At 56.9% G+C, this 12,546-nt stretch overlaps 1 protein-coding gene across 2 annotated transcripts; it reads right to left on the bottom strand.

Annotated features, from left to right (window-relative positions):
- Positions 1-1,109: 1,109 nt before the first annotated feature.
- Positions 1,110-9,561, bottom strand: AGPAT2 (1-acylglycerol-3-phosphate O-acyltransferase 2). Of its 2 annotated transcripts, XM_075170702.1 has the most exons (6): positions 9,294-9,561; positions 5,051-5,184; positions 4,338-4,513; positions 4,053-4,148; positions 2,267-2,339; positions 1,110-1,476 (listed from the first exon to the last, which is right to left on the bottom strand). In XM_075170702.1, the coding sequence occupies exons 1-6, from the start codon at positions 9,479-9,481 to the stop codon at positions 1,325-1,327; spliced, it is 819 nt and encodes a 272-aa protein (XP_075026803.1). In that variant the 5' UTR covers positions 9,482-9,561; the 3' UTR covers positions 1,110-1,324. The 2 variants fall into 2 exon arrangements, with proteins under 2 accessions (XP_075026803.1, XP_075026804.1); XM_075170703.1 differs by lacking the exon at positions 4,053-4,148 and having other exon boundaries at positions 9,294-9,513.
- Between the last annotated feature and the right edge of the window lie 2,985 nt (positions 9,562-12,546).

Here is a 12,546-nt window from a genome sequence, read left to right as displayed (position 1 = left end):
CCCATTTGCCCCAAAGGGAGAGCTGAAGCCTTCCGAGCCCCGTTACGGTTGCAGCTCACCCACCCTGCGGCTCTGCAGGAGTTTCACAAGCCTTGCAGAGCAGCAGCTCCACTGAGATCTGCACAAAGACACGCGGGACAGGCACCATCTTTCGGCCACTGCTGACCATGACAAGTGGCAAAACAAGCATGACCGAGCCCTTTGCATCTGCAACAAGTGCTGCAGGCACTACTGTGACAAGGTCAAACCACGGCAGGGAGCTGGCAGCACAGTATCCCAACACCAAGGAAGCTCTGAACCAACCCAGGTGCACGTCCCAGGCGGCGTCCAGAGGTGTGCCACAAACAAGTCACACGTGAGGACAGGTTTGCCCGGGACTCTGACAGATCTGTGCAGTTTTTAAAATCAAGCTGGTGGCTCTGAATGGCAGAAACAAGCGTGAGGTTTCATTCAGAAGATCACTAAACTGGCAAGGATGGACAGCATTCAGCTAAACTCTGCCCATGCCATATACGCTGGCTTGGTCAGACTACAGCTTCTCCACTGCTGCACCCCTCAATGAGCAAGGGCACTTGTTCAGACACGGCAATCAAGCCCGAAGAGACACTATAAGGCTGACTGGCCCCACACATTCCCCTTTGCAGCCCAGCTGAGGTTATTGGCCCTAGGTGCTTTCAGAAGTGAAAGACTTGGCTCAGGAGTGCCTGGGCAACACAAAGCCCCAGCACAAGATGCTGCTGTGACCCAAGGGCGTCTCAAAGAGACAGGCCCGTGAGCTCCACCGTGCCGGATGGCAGTGCTCTGGGCTGCCCAGGGAGGATGCCGCACTCCCAGTGCTGCCAAAGAGCCAGTCTGGATTTTCACCTGATTCTCAGCATCAAGGTTGTGCAGATACAAACTGCTTCCTGGTGGTTTCCATCTGGGACAGCACAGGGCCAGGCCAGCACCAGCTGAGCCTGCAGGAACACGAGTGCAGGGACACTCACGTGAGGCATAGCCCAGCCTCCAGCCAGGTTTTCGTGGTCGCCCCACGCCAGCTGCCTGAGCTGGGGGAACTCACCTCTCTGGTCATTGAGCCCTTTGGTAGCACAAGTTTGATGCCTGAGAAATTCAGAAAAAGGAGACGTTTCATTTCAAGATAATGAACCCATAAGAGAAATCCACTCAATGGGAAACCTCAGCGCTGGCTCGACACCCTGTGTGTGCCAGTCCGTGGTGTTCCCAGAGTTAGAAGTCACTGCAGAGGAAGAGAAGTTCCTTCTGTATTTGGCAACAGACAGGTCCCCTCAGCCACCACCACACAGTGACGCCACTGGAGAAGCATCTAGGACGAGTCCTTCGCCTCGCTTGGACGGCCCGACAGCCTGAAGAGGGTCTCCCTCATGGTGCAGAAGCATCTATCAGTGAGGTCAGAGACATCATCTGATGTCAGGCCTTTGGTCTCTATTGGAGGCAGAACCTCAACCTTGATTTTGCCTGAGAACAAGAGAAAAGCCTATGAGAAACCCACACACAACAGGAGCACTGTTCTCTGCCCTCCCAGGACCCCTGCTCCCCCCCCCGGACAGCCCCAGCACTGCCCTCATCCCCTCACACGGCCTCAGGCACCCATCCCTGGAGCGCAGGCAGAGGCTCTGGGGATTAGACCTTGTCCTCTAGCAGCTGCGCCAAGCAGAGTATTTTCTTCGTGCCCCAAACTGACACCCCAGCCAGAGCTCGCCCCTTTCCAAGGCCGGTGTCGCTGCTCTGCCCGAGAGAGTAGGGGGAGCCCAGGGCCATCCACACAGGTAACGTGGCAAGCATGGCTTCCTCCCAAAAATGAGAGGTACGGCTCCAAGCTGACTGAAAGCCAACTTTCTGCCCAGCACTTCTACTGACAGACTTCAGAGCTTTGATACAATCAGCTTCCTTGGTTTGCCTGCAGAGGGGTCCATGCTTTGAAAAGTCAGGAGGCAGAGCATGCTTGCTTCTTTCCCCAAGCCCTCACCAAATGACTTGGGCTGTGCCAGTTATGAGAGGGAGAGGTGGTGTCCAATTTTTAATGAAAACATCCCTCACCGTATTTAATTACATTCTTTCCTGAGTTAACCCAGCCCAGGCTCTGGTGCCAAGTGCTTTGAACTGACTCCACGCATATCCCAGAGGGACGACTCCTGTTCACCCCAGCTCCGCTTCCCTTCCACACCCTTGTGAACCAGATCTCCACGTGGGTATGGCATCAACCCTGTCTCCAAGTGACTGTAAAAGCTCTCAGGCTCTTTGGTACCTGATGTAAATAAATTCTTCTTTGGGTTATAGAAGGTGGTGAAGGAGGAATACACCACGGGGATCACTGGGACCTTGGGGAAGAGGAAAAAGAGGAGTTACTTGCGCTGCAGCAACTCAGGGCAGGCCAGAGATAAGCAGCAAATCCCACGCAGCAGAGCTGACCTGGTCTGGCTCGCAGCCGTGCAGGGCACACACGGCCCCACAAGTAAGACCCACTTCCAAAGGCTGGGACAGTCAGGAGTCAAAGAGGATCGAAACCAGCCCCCAGCAACTCAAGGCACAGGGACATTCACGGCACTAGGGCCAAGTTACAATTCAGCCTTGGGTCAGCACTGGCTGTCAGGGCTCCTCGTCCCAAGCCAGGCTTCAAAACGCAGGTGTTTTCTGACCTGCAAATATTGGAGGATGCCTGTTTTGACAGGCCTCGCTGTGCTGTACAAGCACGTTTGGGGCAGGCCAGCCGGTGTGCCTTCAGCTTCTAAGAAAAGGAGTCACCAGTCACAGTCAATTGCTCCCAGGGAAGCTTCAGACAGGCAGAGACACAGCCAGGAGGGCAGGCACAGAGTCATTATTTCAGTGCTGATAACACAGACACAATCTACAGTCGGTGACTCAGGGGGAGCGTTAGCAGAGGTGGGTACCATTTCCACTGTCGTCCTTTCCTTCTAGCAGCCACCAGCCCCTGCTTTGGTTGCATCACCACGGCAGGAATGGGGATGGTACAACGCAGGCTACACCCTGGGCTTGGCCAATCGAACCCAGGAAGAGATCTGGCACCTACTCCCTTCTCCAGGATCCCTGCTGTAACACCTCTTTTAGGGAAAGCAGTTTCCCCTCAGGCCAAGTTATCCCAGTCCTGAGAGGCGAGGCAGAGCATGCATGGGAAGGCAAGGCACCCATCTCCTCCCAGCTCTCTGGCACCTAGTCCCCAGCACCTGGGAGCCGAGCAGGGTGGCTCGGCTACCAGCAACAACCTAGGCACAGGCAGCACAACCAGGTCTTCAGTGTCCCTGGCGCACTGCCCAGGCAAGCACCACCGCTCCTTCAGGAGCACCGACAGCTCTAGCTGTCCAAAGCCAAGGAGCTGTTTGTCTGCTCCCCCACTAACTGCTCATGGATCTTGTCATTTCAGAGAGAGAAGGCATTTAAGACATACCAAGAAGCGCCATATGGCTGTCTGGGAGGGAGCAGCTATTTCCACACAGAGCAAGCCCAGATATTGCTCTAAAGCACTAGCATTAACAATCCTGAATCAACACTACACTATTGCAACCTGGGAGATTGAGAAATGCATCAACAGCTTTGGGATCCCCCAGGCAAGCTCACGAAGTGCAGCACCCACGGGGCTCCCTGCCAGAAGCAAGCTCTGTGTTGCAGCCGTGCTCCCAGGAGCAGGGCACAAACACTGCACTGCCACGCTGTCAGGCAGCCACCTGCAAAGCTTAGAGGTAGGGGGTCAAGTGTGCCTGTCCCCCACGCTCTGCCCTCCAGGTGGGACACCAAGAACGCAGTGGTGGGGCCATCAGGAGAGAGGACAAGGCAGCTCCTCCACTGCCTGCAGCCCCCCGTCCACAGGGGTCAAGTGACTCCTGCAGGGGATGGAAAAGGCTCTCAGCTCCTGCTGGGCAGCACTTACGACACCTAATTGTGGTTTAGGAGGAGCTCAGCTGGCACCTGGGAACACAGCTCACTTGAGAACAAATAAACCATACCACTGCATGACCAGTCTGCAATGCCACTGCAAAAGGATTCGGGGTCCCCGTGTAGGAGCAAAGTACTGTTACCTGTGCCTGGACAGCAAGGTGAAATGCTCCTTTCTTGAATGGCAGCAAATCCCCCGTGCAGTTCCTCGTGCCCTCTGGGTACACCCACACCTTCACCTGCACATGGGGAGATAAGGCTCTGCTCCAGCAATCCACTTGCAGTGCTCCCTTCCTGCTGGCCGAGCCACCAGCCAGCCCTGCCAAGAGCCGCAGGTGGCTGTAACTTCAGGCAAGGCAGCATCCCCCCATGCCACCCCAGGATACCCAGACACATGCCACCCCGCCAAGCGCCACAGTCACACTCACATTGTCAGTTGCCATAGTCTTGGCCACCTCTGCCATCACCATCTTGGCGCTGGTGGTGCTCTTCCTGTTGATGAAGATGACACCGCCGAGGTAGATGATGAGCCCCACAGTGCCGGCGTACATCAGCTCTTTCTTGCCGACCTGGACACAGTCATCAGGCAGGACCTCCATCAGCCCTAACGTGATGGCAGAGGGTGAGAACCAGCAGCCGCCACCCCCCCATCCTGCACTCGGATGGGACAAGAGGCACAATCTGAGGTGGGGGGGGAGTAGCAGGGACAGGCCAGTGCCTTGTTTCTCTGCTGGCTTCTGTTGCCACCAACACGCAGAATTACAGGGGCAGGGTGGCTGCAGGTCATAACAAGACCCCTCAAGAGGCAGCTTACTCCTTGGCCCCGCAGTGCCCAGCGGGGCCACCCCTCGTGCCTGGCTGCCTGGTACACTGACACGGGTGCTAGGCCAGCCAGGCTACCAACAAGGCAGGGATGGAACAGGGAGCTGAGAAGCACCAGAAGCTGAGCAGTACCTGGGGTTGTGATTGCTCAGAGTGAGGGGAGACTCTTCCTGCAACCAGCACTGACAGAGAAAGCTGGATCGGTTGGCTCGGTAGCACAGACCAGCCAGGGCAGGGGGCTGCTTGGCCAGGAGATGCGAGCAGGATTTCTCTGATGGTGAGCAAAAGAACTGCTCCCTCCCTCCCACCAACTCCTCACCCATCATGTCGAGGATGCTCTGGTGGTTGGACACAATGATAGCAGGGCCCTTCACCTCAAAGTTCTCCAGTCCCTTCACCTCAAACCTCAGGCCGAAGAAATACTTGAAGGTCTTGACCACAGTTTTGATGATTCTGCAGAAGAGAAGAGTAGTCAGCAGCAGGGCAGGGAGGTGACAGGATCTGCTATACCCAGGGTGGGTGGAAGGAGACAAGAAGAGCTCTGTGACAGAGAGCCTCCCGTCTCACTTGCCCTGTGGTCCACCCAGGTGTTTGTTCTGCATGGTCCCATGTGCTCCAAGTGCTTCAGTTGCATGCTAAGCCCTGTCCACTACCAGTGTGGGAATTTTACTGGAAACCTGGGGGAAGCTGATTGTAACTTTGAGGCCAGTACAGCTAGACTCGATGGTCCATGCTTCCTTCAAGCTGACAGTTTCAGCTCACAACCAGGCTCACTACGGGCTCTTCAGAAGAGGCAAGTCCAGCCTAGCGCAGCTGCAAGAGCCCTGCAAACAGAGGGCAAACTGGAAGCCCTCCAAAGTCCAGGAGGGAGAGACGCTGGTTTCAACGCTGGATCAAGGCCCACTCCTGCTGCCAGTCCTGCTCATTTAGTGCTGTTTGTTTCCCCCTGTGCCATGGCTGTAGTCTGCTCCGATGCTATTAATGTTTTCCTTCCGCAATCAGCAGAGCCCCACAAGTTGTTCAAACAGTGCTGCTAGGAGCTGCCACTCGTCAGCACGTGCATATTAGCCCGCACACCCATCACCCAAGGAAGGCTCTGCCAATTCTCCTCCTTGCAGTGCTGGAAGATGCTGCTTAACAATACAAACAAACATGGGGTGTTGTTACCCCAGGGAAGTCCAAGAAAGGAGAAGAATGAAGGTGAGAAACACTTCCCTGCACAACGCAAGGATGCAAGCAGCAAACGGGATGCTCCCCATGCAGCCTGGCAGAGGTTAGATGCCCCCGGCAAACCCATCTTCAAGCAAGTAGCTTTTGCCTGTCAGTTCACTTCCCCAGTGGATCTACAGGTTTGTCCACAAAGCTCCCAGCTTTCTTCCCCTGTGCCCGAGGCTGCCCAGCTGGCAGGAGACACAGCAGCTCCACTGAGCCCTGCCAACGCATCGAGCAGGCTGCCATGCCCTTGCTGAGCACACCCACCCACCCAGGCTCGCCAGTCGAGACCCTGCCAGCCCATGGGAGCAGGGCCCATCTACGCCGCCCCCAAACAGGTGGGAGCTGGGGACCCTCCAACTGGGTCAAAGGATGCAGCCAGAAGCTGGCAGCACACATGGGCTATTTTGGGCAGGGGAGCAGCCATTTGCCAGGACAGGAGGCAGAGGAGCTTGCACATGAACAAAGCTCCCAGGAGCAGCCACCAGCTCTGCTCTGCTCTCCCCTAGAGCAGATTCAGGAGCTGACCGGCCTCCACAAGCACCTGGATGCCCTGCCTCAGGGCCCACCTTCTCCCTGGCAGAGAGGGACAGAGCTTTCCTCCCTGGAGGAGGAGACCAAGGGACAGTGTCAGCTTCTCCCCCGCCACAGGGTCCAGCCGGAGGGCTGCACAGCACCATCAGCCTGGAAAGCACCCCTGTCACCAAGGGCGGGAGGTGAGCTCCCGGCCAGCGTCTCGTCCTGGCTTGGCAGCAGCTCCCAGCATCTGCTCTCCAAAAGTACCTCCATCCCTGCCACCAGCTCTTCAACCACACACCTTCGTCAAGGCGACTTTCCCTGGCTTGCTCCTACCCACAGTGGGGTTCATTTCTCTGTGGGGTGCCCCACCACACAGACCACCCAGGCACTGACTTGGACACCGGAGTTCAGGCCAGGCCAATGCCCGCAGGTGACGCATCTGAGTGACACCACTGCTATTCAGCCCCCCGGCATTCAAACTTGCTGCAAAGGTTAGAGCCGCACCCAGGGAAAGGACTCGGGGAGGTGCCCAGGCTGCAGAGCTCCCGAGCACCACAGGCCTGCACTGAGGTTATGGGAGTGCAGGCCAGGTGAAGGGACAAGGGGGCAGCTGAGGAGAGGCAGGGTGACACGAATCGGTGAGGTCATGGTAGATGCCGTGCCATGACCTAAATCCCACTTCTCCTCCCTTCTGACTGCCAACCAAAAAAGAGGTCACTGCTCTGGAAGTCACACTGCTTGGTAGCTGCTGGGAGAGGCTGGTTACACATTACTCAAGAGCAACCATCCCACTTCCTCCTGCCAGTAAGGAGCCAGCGTTTCCTTGCTCAAGATGTGGCCTCAGCCACTGAAAGAGGCAAAGGGGCATTGCTCAGAGCAAGTGAAGAAGAACCAGGTGACTGGCAGCCCTGCTGAGCTGGCCATGTCATCCATGGGGTTAAGCAGATGGGTCCTACTCCCCTCCAACCCTGCAATCAGCTTCTCTGCTGGTATGAATGATCCTGACTTGGTCAGTCACAGCTGCAGAGAGCTGTAAATCTGATGCACTTATTGCCAGACACGAGGAGAGAGTAGAAAAATGAGAAGGAATGTGCTTTTTCTGTGCATCCGTAACAGCCCGAGTCTGAAATCCAGCAGCCCCAGCTTCATGTGCTCCGCTCCGCAGGCTGTGAAGGAGGCCTTTTTAGGATCCTCTGATTTTTAAGGATAAATGAAGTGCGCTTACCAGATTGGAAGCTCTTGCAAGAGGTCTTGCTGCTAGATAAACAGCTCTATCTCTATCAGACACAGAGGGCAACCTCTTCCAAGTCACACCGGCTTGGCACTGGAGCCAGGAGCACAGCAAGGACGGGGCGTTCTGCGCCGGGCAGCGACGCTGTTATCACTGTCTGTCCACCAGCACGTGCTCTGCTCCAACCCCTTCCCCGAGCCGGAATAAGCAGACTGGGATATTCTGGAAATAAGGAGCTCGCTGGATCGCCTCAGCCACAGACCTCCCATGGGCTGGGATACATGACCAGGATCATCAGCCAGTGCCGGCACATGGAAACGACGGGCTTAAGTTACAGGAAAAGGGCGGTTCTGGCCAAAATTCAGCTCTGAGTTTCAACATGAGGAGTTGTCCAGTGCAAGGAGTTCTTGTTCCCAAAGAGTTCCTTTAAGTTTACAGGAGATTTACAAAGTTTTAGGGGTGGGGAAGAAAAAGAGAGTGCCTCCATAACATCATAAATTCTCCCAGCTGCAAAGCTGGTTGCGCATCGGAAAGCTGCTCCTGAGCAAGCCAAAACTGGATACAGAGCTAGGCTGGAGATCCCAGAGCAGGTTGCCGTTTCCAATGCCTGGGGCCACAGCACCAGAGCGGATCGCAGACCATCAGCTCGGGTGGGCAGGGCAGGGCCCACAAGGCAGCATGTCGGTGTCCTGCACCCGCTCGCTCCGCCCTGAGCCCTGCCTGCGAGAGCCGCACCACAAAGCAAAGTCCATCTCCACCAGCTGAGACGCTGCCCAACCTTTGATCCAAAAGGATGTATTAAGGCAACAAGGCTCCGCTTTCACCCACGCCCATAACACGGCCTGGACATGGATGGTTAGAGCAGGTAAAAAGCTGCCTATGGGAGAGCAAAGCAAGGAGCCCAAGTTCTCCTGTGCTGCCAGCAGAAGTGCCAGCTCTGCCCTTAAAATGTGCCTTCGCATGTAGGGGAGCTGCTCTTCTCCAGCAGCAACTCGGTCACCGCCCCAGGCGCCCCGTCAAGAGGACACGCAGCAAAGGCCTGACAGCAACAAGTGTGCCCCAGGCAGCTGCACGGCCGCCATGCTCCTTGCACCAGGCCAAGGGCAGCATATTAAACACCATCTGCCAGATCTCCTGGCACAGCCTCCACTTCTGGAGGGGGGGAAAACCCCCAAACAAACACTGCTGTCACGTAGCTTTCCCCAAAACCGCGTGGCCCCTGGAGCATGGCCGCTTGCCACCATCCTCACACCTTCCAGGCCCCTCCAAAGGGCGCTCATCCCCAAACAGGGCTCTCCAAGGTGAGGGCACAGCTATGGGCCGGAGCAGCCCCTCACCACAGCCCCCAGCACCCTCCGTGAGCCAAGAGACGACCCCGCTGCCACCAGGCCAGCCACCCAGGGGTCTGCTGTCACAGCCCTGAGGTAAAGGAGGCCACCATCATCCCCCCCCGAGGCCCCCACGCAGAGGCTGGGCCTGAAACCGATCTCCCCAGTTTGTGTTTCACCCGCCCACACCTTGGCCCCGCCATTGCACCCGTCCCGCCGTGTCCGCGGGGCGGGCTCACCCCCGCCTCTCCTCAGGCAGCCCCCCCACTCACCTCATGTTCTTGACGGTGCGGCCGCCGTTGACCAGGAGGCAGACGGGCGCCGTCAGCGCCGAGCAGACGACGCACAGCAGGGAGTAGAAGCCGATGCGCAGCACGAAGTTGACGGCGGGGCTGAGCTCCATCAGGACGTGGAGCAGCAGCAGCACCGCCGCGCCCCACAGCAACCACCCCAGCTCCATGCCGCCGCCTCGACCGCGCAGCCCGCCCGAGACTCCGCCGCTACCGCCTCCGCCGCCGCGCCGAGCGGCGCGGGCTGCCCCCGCCTTATGTGGGCGGTGCGGACGGCCCGGCCCGGCCCGCCCCGCCCGCCGCCCCGCCGCTCCGCTCAGCCGGGGCGGGACGGTCCCCTCGGGGCGCGGCGGGAGGACCGTGGGTTCCGTCATGGGGACCGTGCTATGTAGGTCTGGGTCCCCTCACGGCGTGGTGAGGAGGGCTTTTGGTCCCCTCATGGTGCCATGTGGGGGCTTTGGGTCCCTCATGGTGCCATACGGGGTCTATGGGGGTCCCTCATGGTGCCATATGGGGGCTTTGGGTCCCCTCATGGTGCCATATGGGGTCTTTGGGGGTCCCTCGTGGTGCCATGTGGGGTCTTTGGGTCCCCTCATGGTGCCATGTGGGGGCTTTGGGTCCCTCATGGTGCCATACAGGGTCTATGGGGGTCCCTCATGGGGCCATACGGGGGCTTTGGGTCCCTCATGGTGCCATACGGGGTCTATGGGGGTCTCTCATGGTGCCATATGGGGTCTTTCTGGGTCCCTTGTGGTGCCATATGGGGTCTTTGGGTCCGCTCATGACATGGTGTGGGGGTTTTGGGTGCCCTCTTGGCATTAGGTGCGGGTTTCGGGTCCTCTCATGCCACAATGTTGGGTCTTTGGGTCCCTCCTGCCATGGTGGGGGGGGTCTTCAGGTCTGTCACGAAAACTCGCAACTGACCGAGGTCAGCATGGGCCCGTCGTCAATTTTCGTGACAGGTTTCGGCTTACACAGGTCCCGTGCCCCTTGCCTCACCCATGTTCTCCGCTGGTGCGTGATGCTGGTTTTCCACCAGCACAAACGTGCTGAGCGGGATGGAGCTTTCCTCGCTGGCGCTGGGGTTAGGTCAGGATCAGGCCCAACGGCTTTGTGGCTGCGAAGCTGGCAGGGGAGATGAAAGCATGTCTGCTGGAACTGACACAAACTGTTTCACTGGCCTCAGCAGGTTTTGCAACACTTTTTATAGCAAAACCCCAGTCCTGCGGGTGGTGGTGACTTCATCGGGGTAAGATGTGACACTGGCGCTGCGGTCTCAAGCATCCTCTTGGTATCTGCAGCTTTGCAGCTCCTGGAAAACTGAAGGAAAAGCGATTGTCCCTCTCCAAATGACCCTTGTTCGCTCGGCTCTCCCTAGATTTAACAACCAACGTAGCGGGCTGTTCCCAAATGAGCTGTCACCAAAATGGAGTGGGGTTTACTGCATTTTCACTGCCCCTCAGCAGCTTTAATGCTTGAAGCAGGAGACAAGCTCCTTCTCTCTGCTGGAGAGCTCGAGGCCGGCACTCCCTACAGCTGCCAGGCAATGACATCTCAGAGCTGGTCTCATGATTCCTGCTAATGCCACAAAGAACCCTTATTGTATTAGCATCTTGACGCAGCATTAGATTAATCCTCCGGCCTACATCATACAGGCGGTTCAGAGAGCCTTGCTCCAGCGCCGTGCCAGCCAGCATATGCCTGGGAAGTCACCGAGACCTTTTCAGCTGAACATACGCTGGCCCGGAGCAATTCTGCATTATCCTCGTGACTTTTGCTTTTGTTGACATGGGAAGAAAGTCACTGGTCATCTGTCACCGGGGCATCGTGTGAGCCGCTCAGCCCGCAAACGCTGGCTGACGTTAGGAAACTGAAATGCAAATTCCAGCACAGCCGCGGTGCCGATGGCAAACGGCATGAGCAGATATGGCGTGGTGGGGATGGCAGTTTTGCGTTTGCTTCACATGTGGGCTCCTAAAGGAGCTTGGCTGCAATTCCCTTCTCCCCACGCTCTCCAACAGATTATCTGGAGTAATGCAAATGAAACGTTTAATATTAGTGTGTAGCTCAAGGAAGGGGAGTGATTTCTGATGCCAGATTAGAAGCCAGACATGGGCTAGCAAGCAGAGCTGTCACGCTGAGTTACTTCATAAGGCAAGCAGTTATGCTGCCAGATGACGACAGCCTGTGCATTAACATTATCATAACACACTGTCTGATGGAAGTCAGCCCGTGAGCCTCAGCGTGCTGCGTAATGCAACAGGGATCGCGTCATCACCCCTGAAACGCGGCTGGTTTTGGGCAGAGGCAAAGGCAACCCCCTCCCTGCCCTCCCAAGCTTCAGCAGCCAGAACAAAGCAGTTCGAAATTCTTTTAAAAAAACCCAGCTTACTAGATTGCGCTGCGTATTTTGCATATTTAAACTACTGACTGAATTATTTAGACATGTGGCAAGTGTACCCTGCAGGTAGTCTAGCTGAGCGGGGTCCAGAAACACTGGCAGGAACAAGCACCCAGCCAGCGCCAAGCGGGCAGTAAATTCTCTGCGACGCTGCCTATTGAAGGTGCTTGTGGTACCCAGTGCCGTAGAGCACCCTCAGCGGGGACCTTCAAAATCTGCCTTGAAAAGCTACCTCAAAAAGGTAAAAGAGTGGTAACAGCAAAGCATGGTGAGCAGAAGAGTCCACGCAGCATCGCTAATGGTGGGATTTCCGTGGCTGGGTCCATGAAAAGCCATAAAACCGAGAGCGTTACCCTTGGCCTTAGTTTTCTGATGTCTTAAAATAACCTGGCTGTGTTTTTTATCTTTTATTTGTCTTAATTTATTGCTTCCTTTGTCATGTGACGTCACTTTTGATGACTTGCTTCTGACTGGAAAAGAAATGGAGCCAGGGAGAAGGTCTCCCACGCATGCGGGGAGAAGGTGAGTGGAAAAGGGAAGAGAAGGAAAGCACTCAGCAGGGTAGGAAGGAAGGAAGGAGAGACGTGTCCATCGCCTGGCATCGCCATGCAGGGCTGAGCAGGTTGTAGAGCAGCGGGAGGCTCGAGGCCGGGTGGGTGGGTGCTCGGGGAGGACCCCCCGGGAGGCGCAGGCTGTGCCGAAGGAGCGCTGGGTCTGTCTGCAGAGTGGCGTCTCGCTCCCTGCTGCCTCTGTGCATCTGCCTTGACTTCCCGCGGTGTCTTTGGCAGCTCTACCACGTGGCCTGCTTCTCTTCGCCTCCTGCCAAGGGACATG

Source organism: Calonectris borealis, chromosome 21 (genome assembly GCF_964195595.1).
Source record: "Calonectris borealis chromosome 21, bCalBor7.hap1.2, whole genome shotgun sequence".
NCBI lineage: Eukaryota > Metazoa > Chordata > Aves > Procellariiformes > Procellariidae > Calonectris > Calonectris borealis.
This window is presented reverse-complemented; position numbering and strand designations above follow the sequence as displayed.

Bases quoted from the DNA above. Each gene is read 5' to 3' on its own strand.
- AGPAT2 (XM_075170702.1), bottom strand. From the start codon at position 9,481: ATGGAGCTGGGGTGGTTGCTGTGGGGCGCGGCGGTGCTGCTGCTGCTC. The intron at 4,514-5,050 runs GTGAGGAGTTGG...CCATCACGTTAG, and splicing joins GAGCATCCTCGACATGATGG to GGCTGATGGAGGTCCTGCCT. The intron at 1,477-2,266 runs GTACCAAAGAGC...TCTTGTTCTCAG, and splicing joins GAAGAATTTATTTACATCAG to GCAAAATCAAGGTTGAGGTT.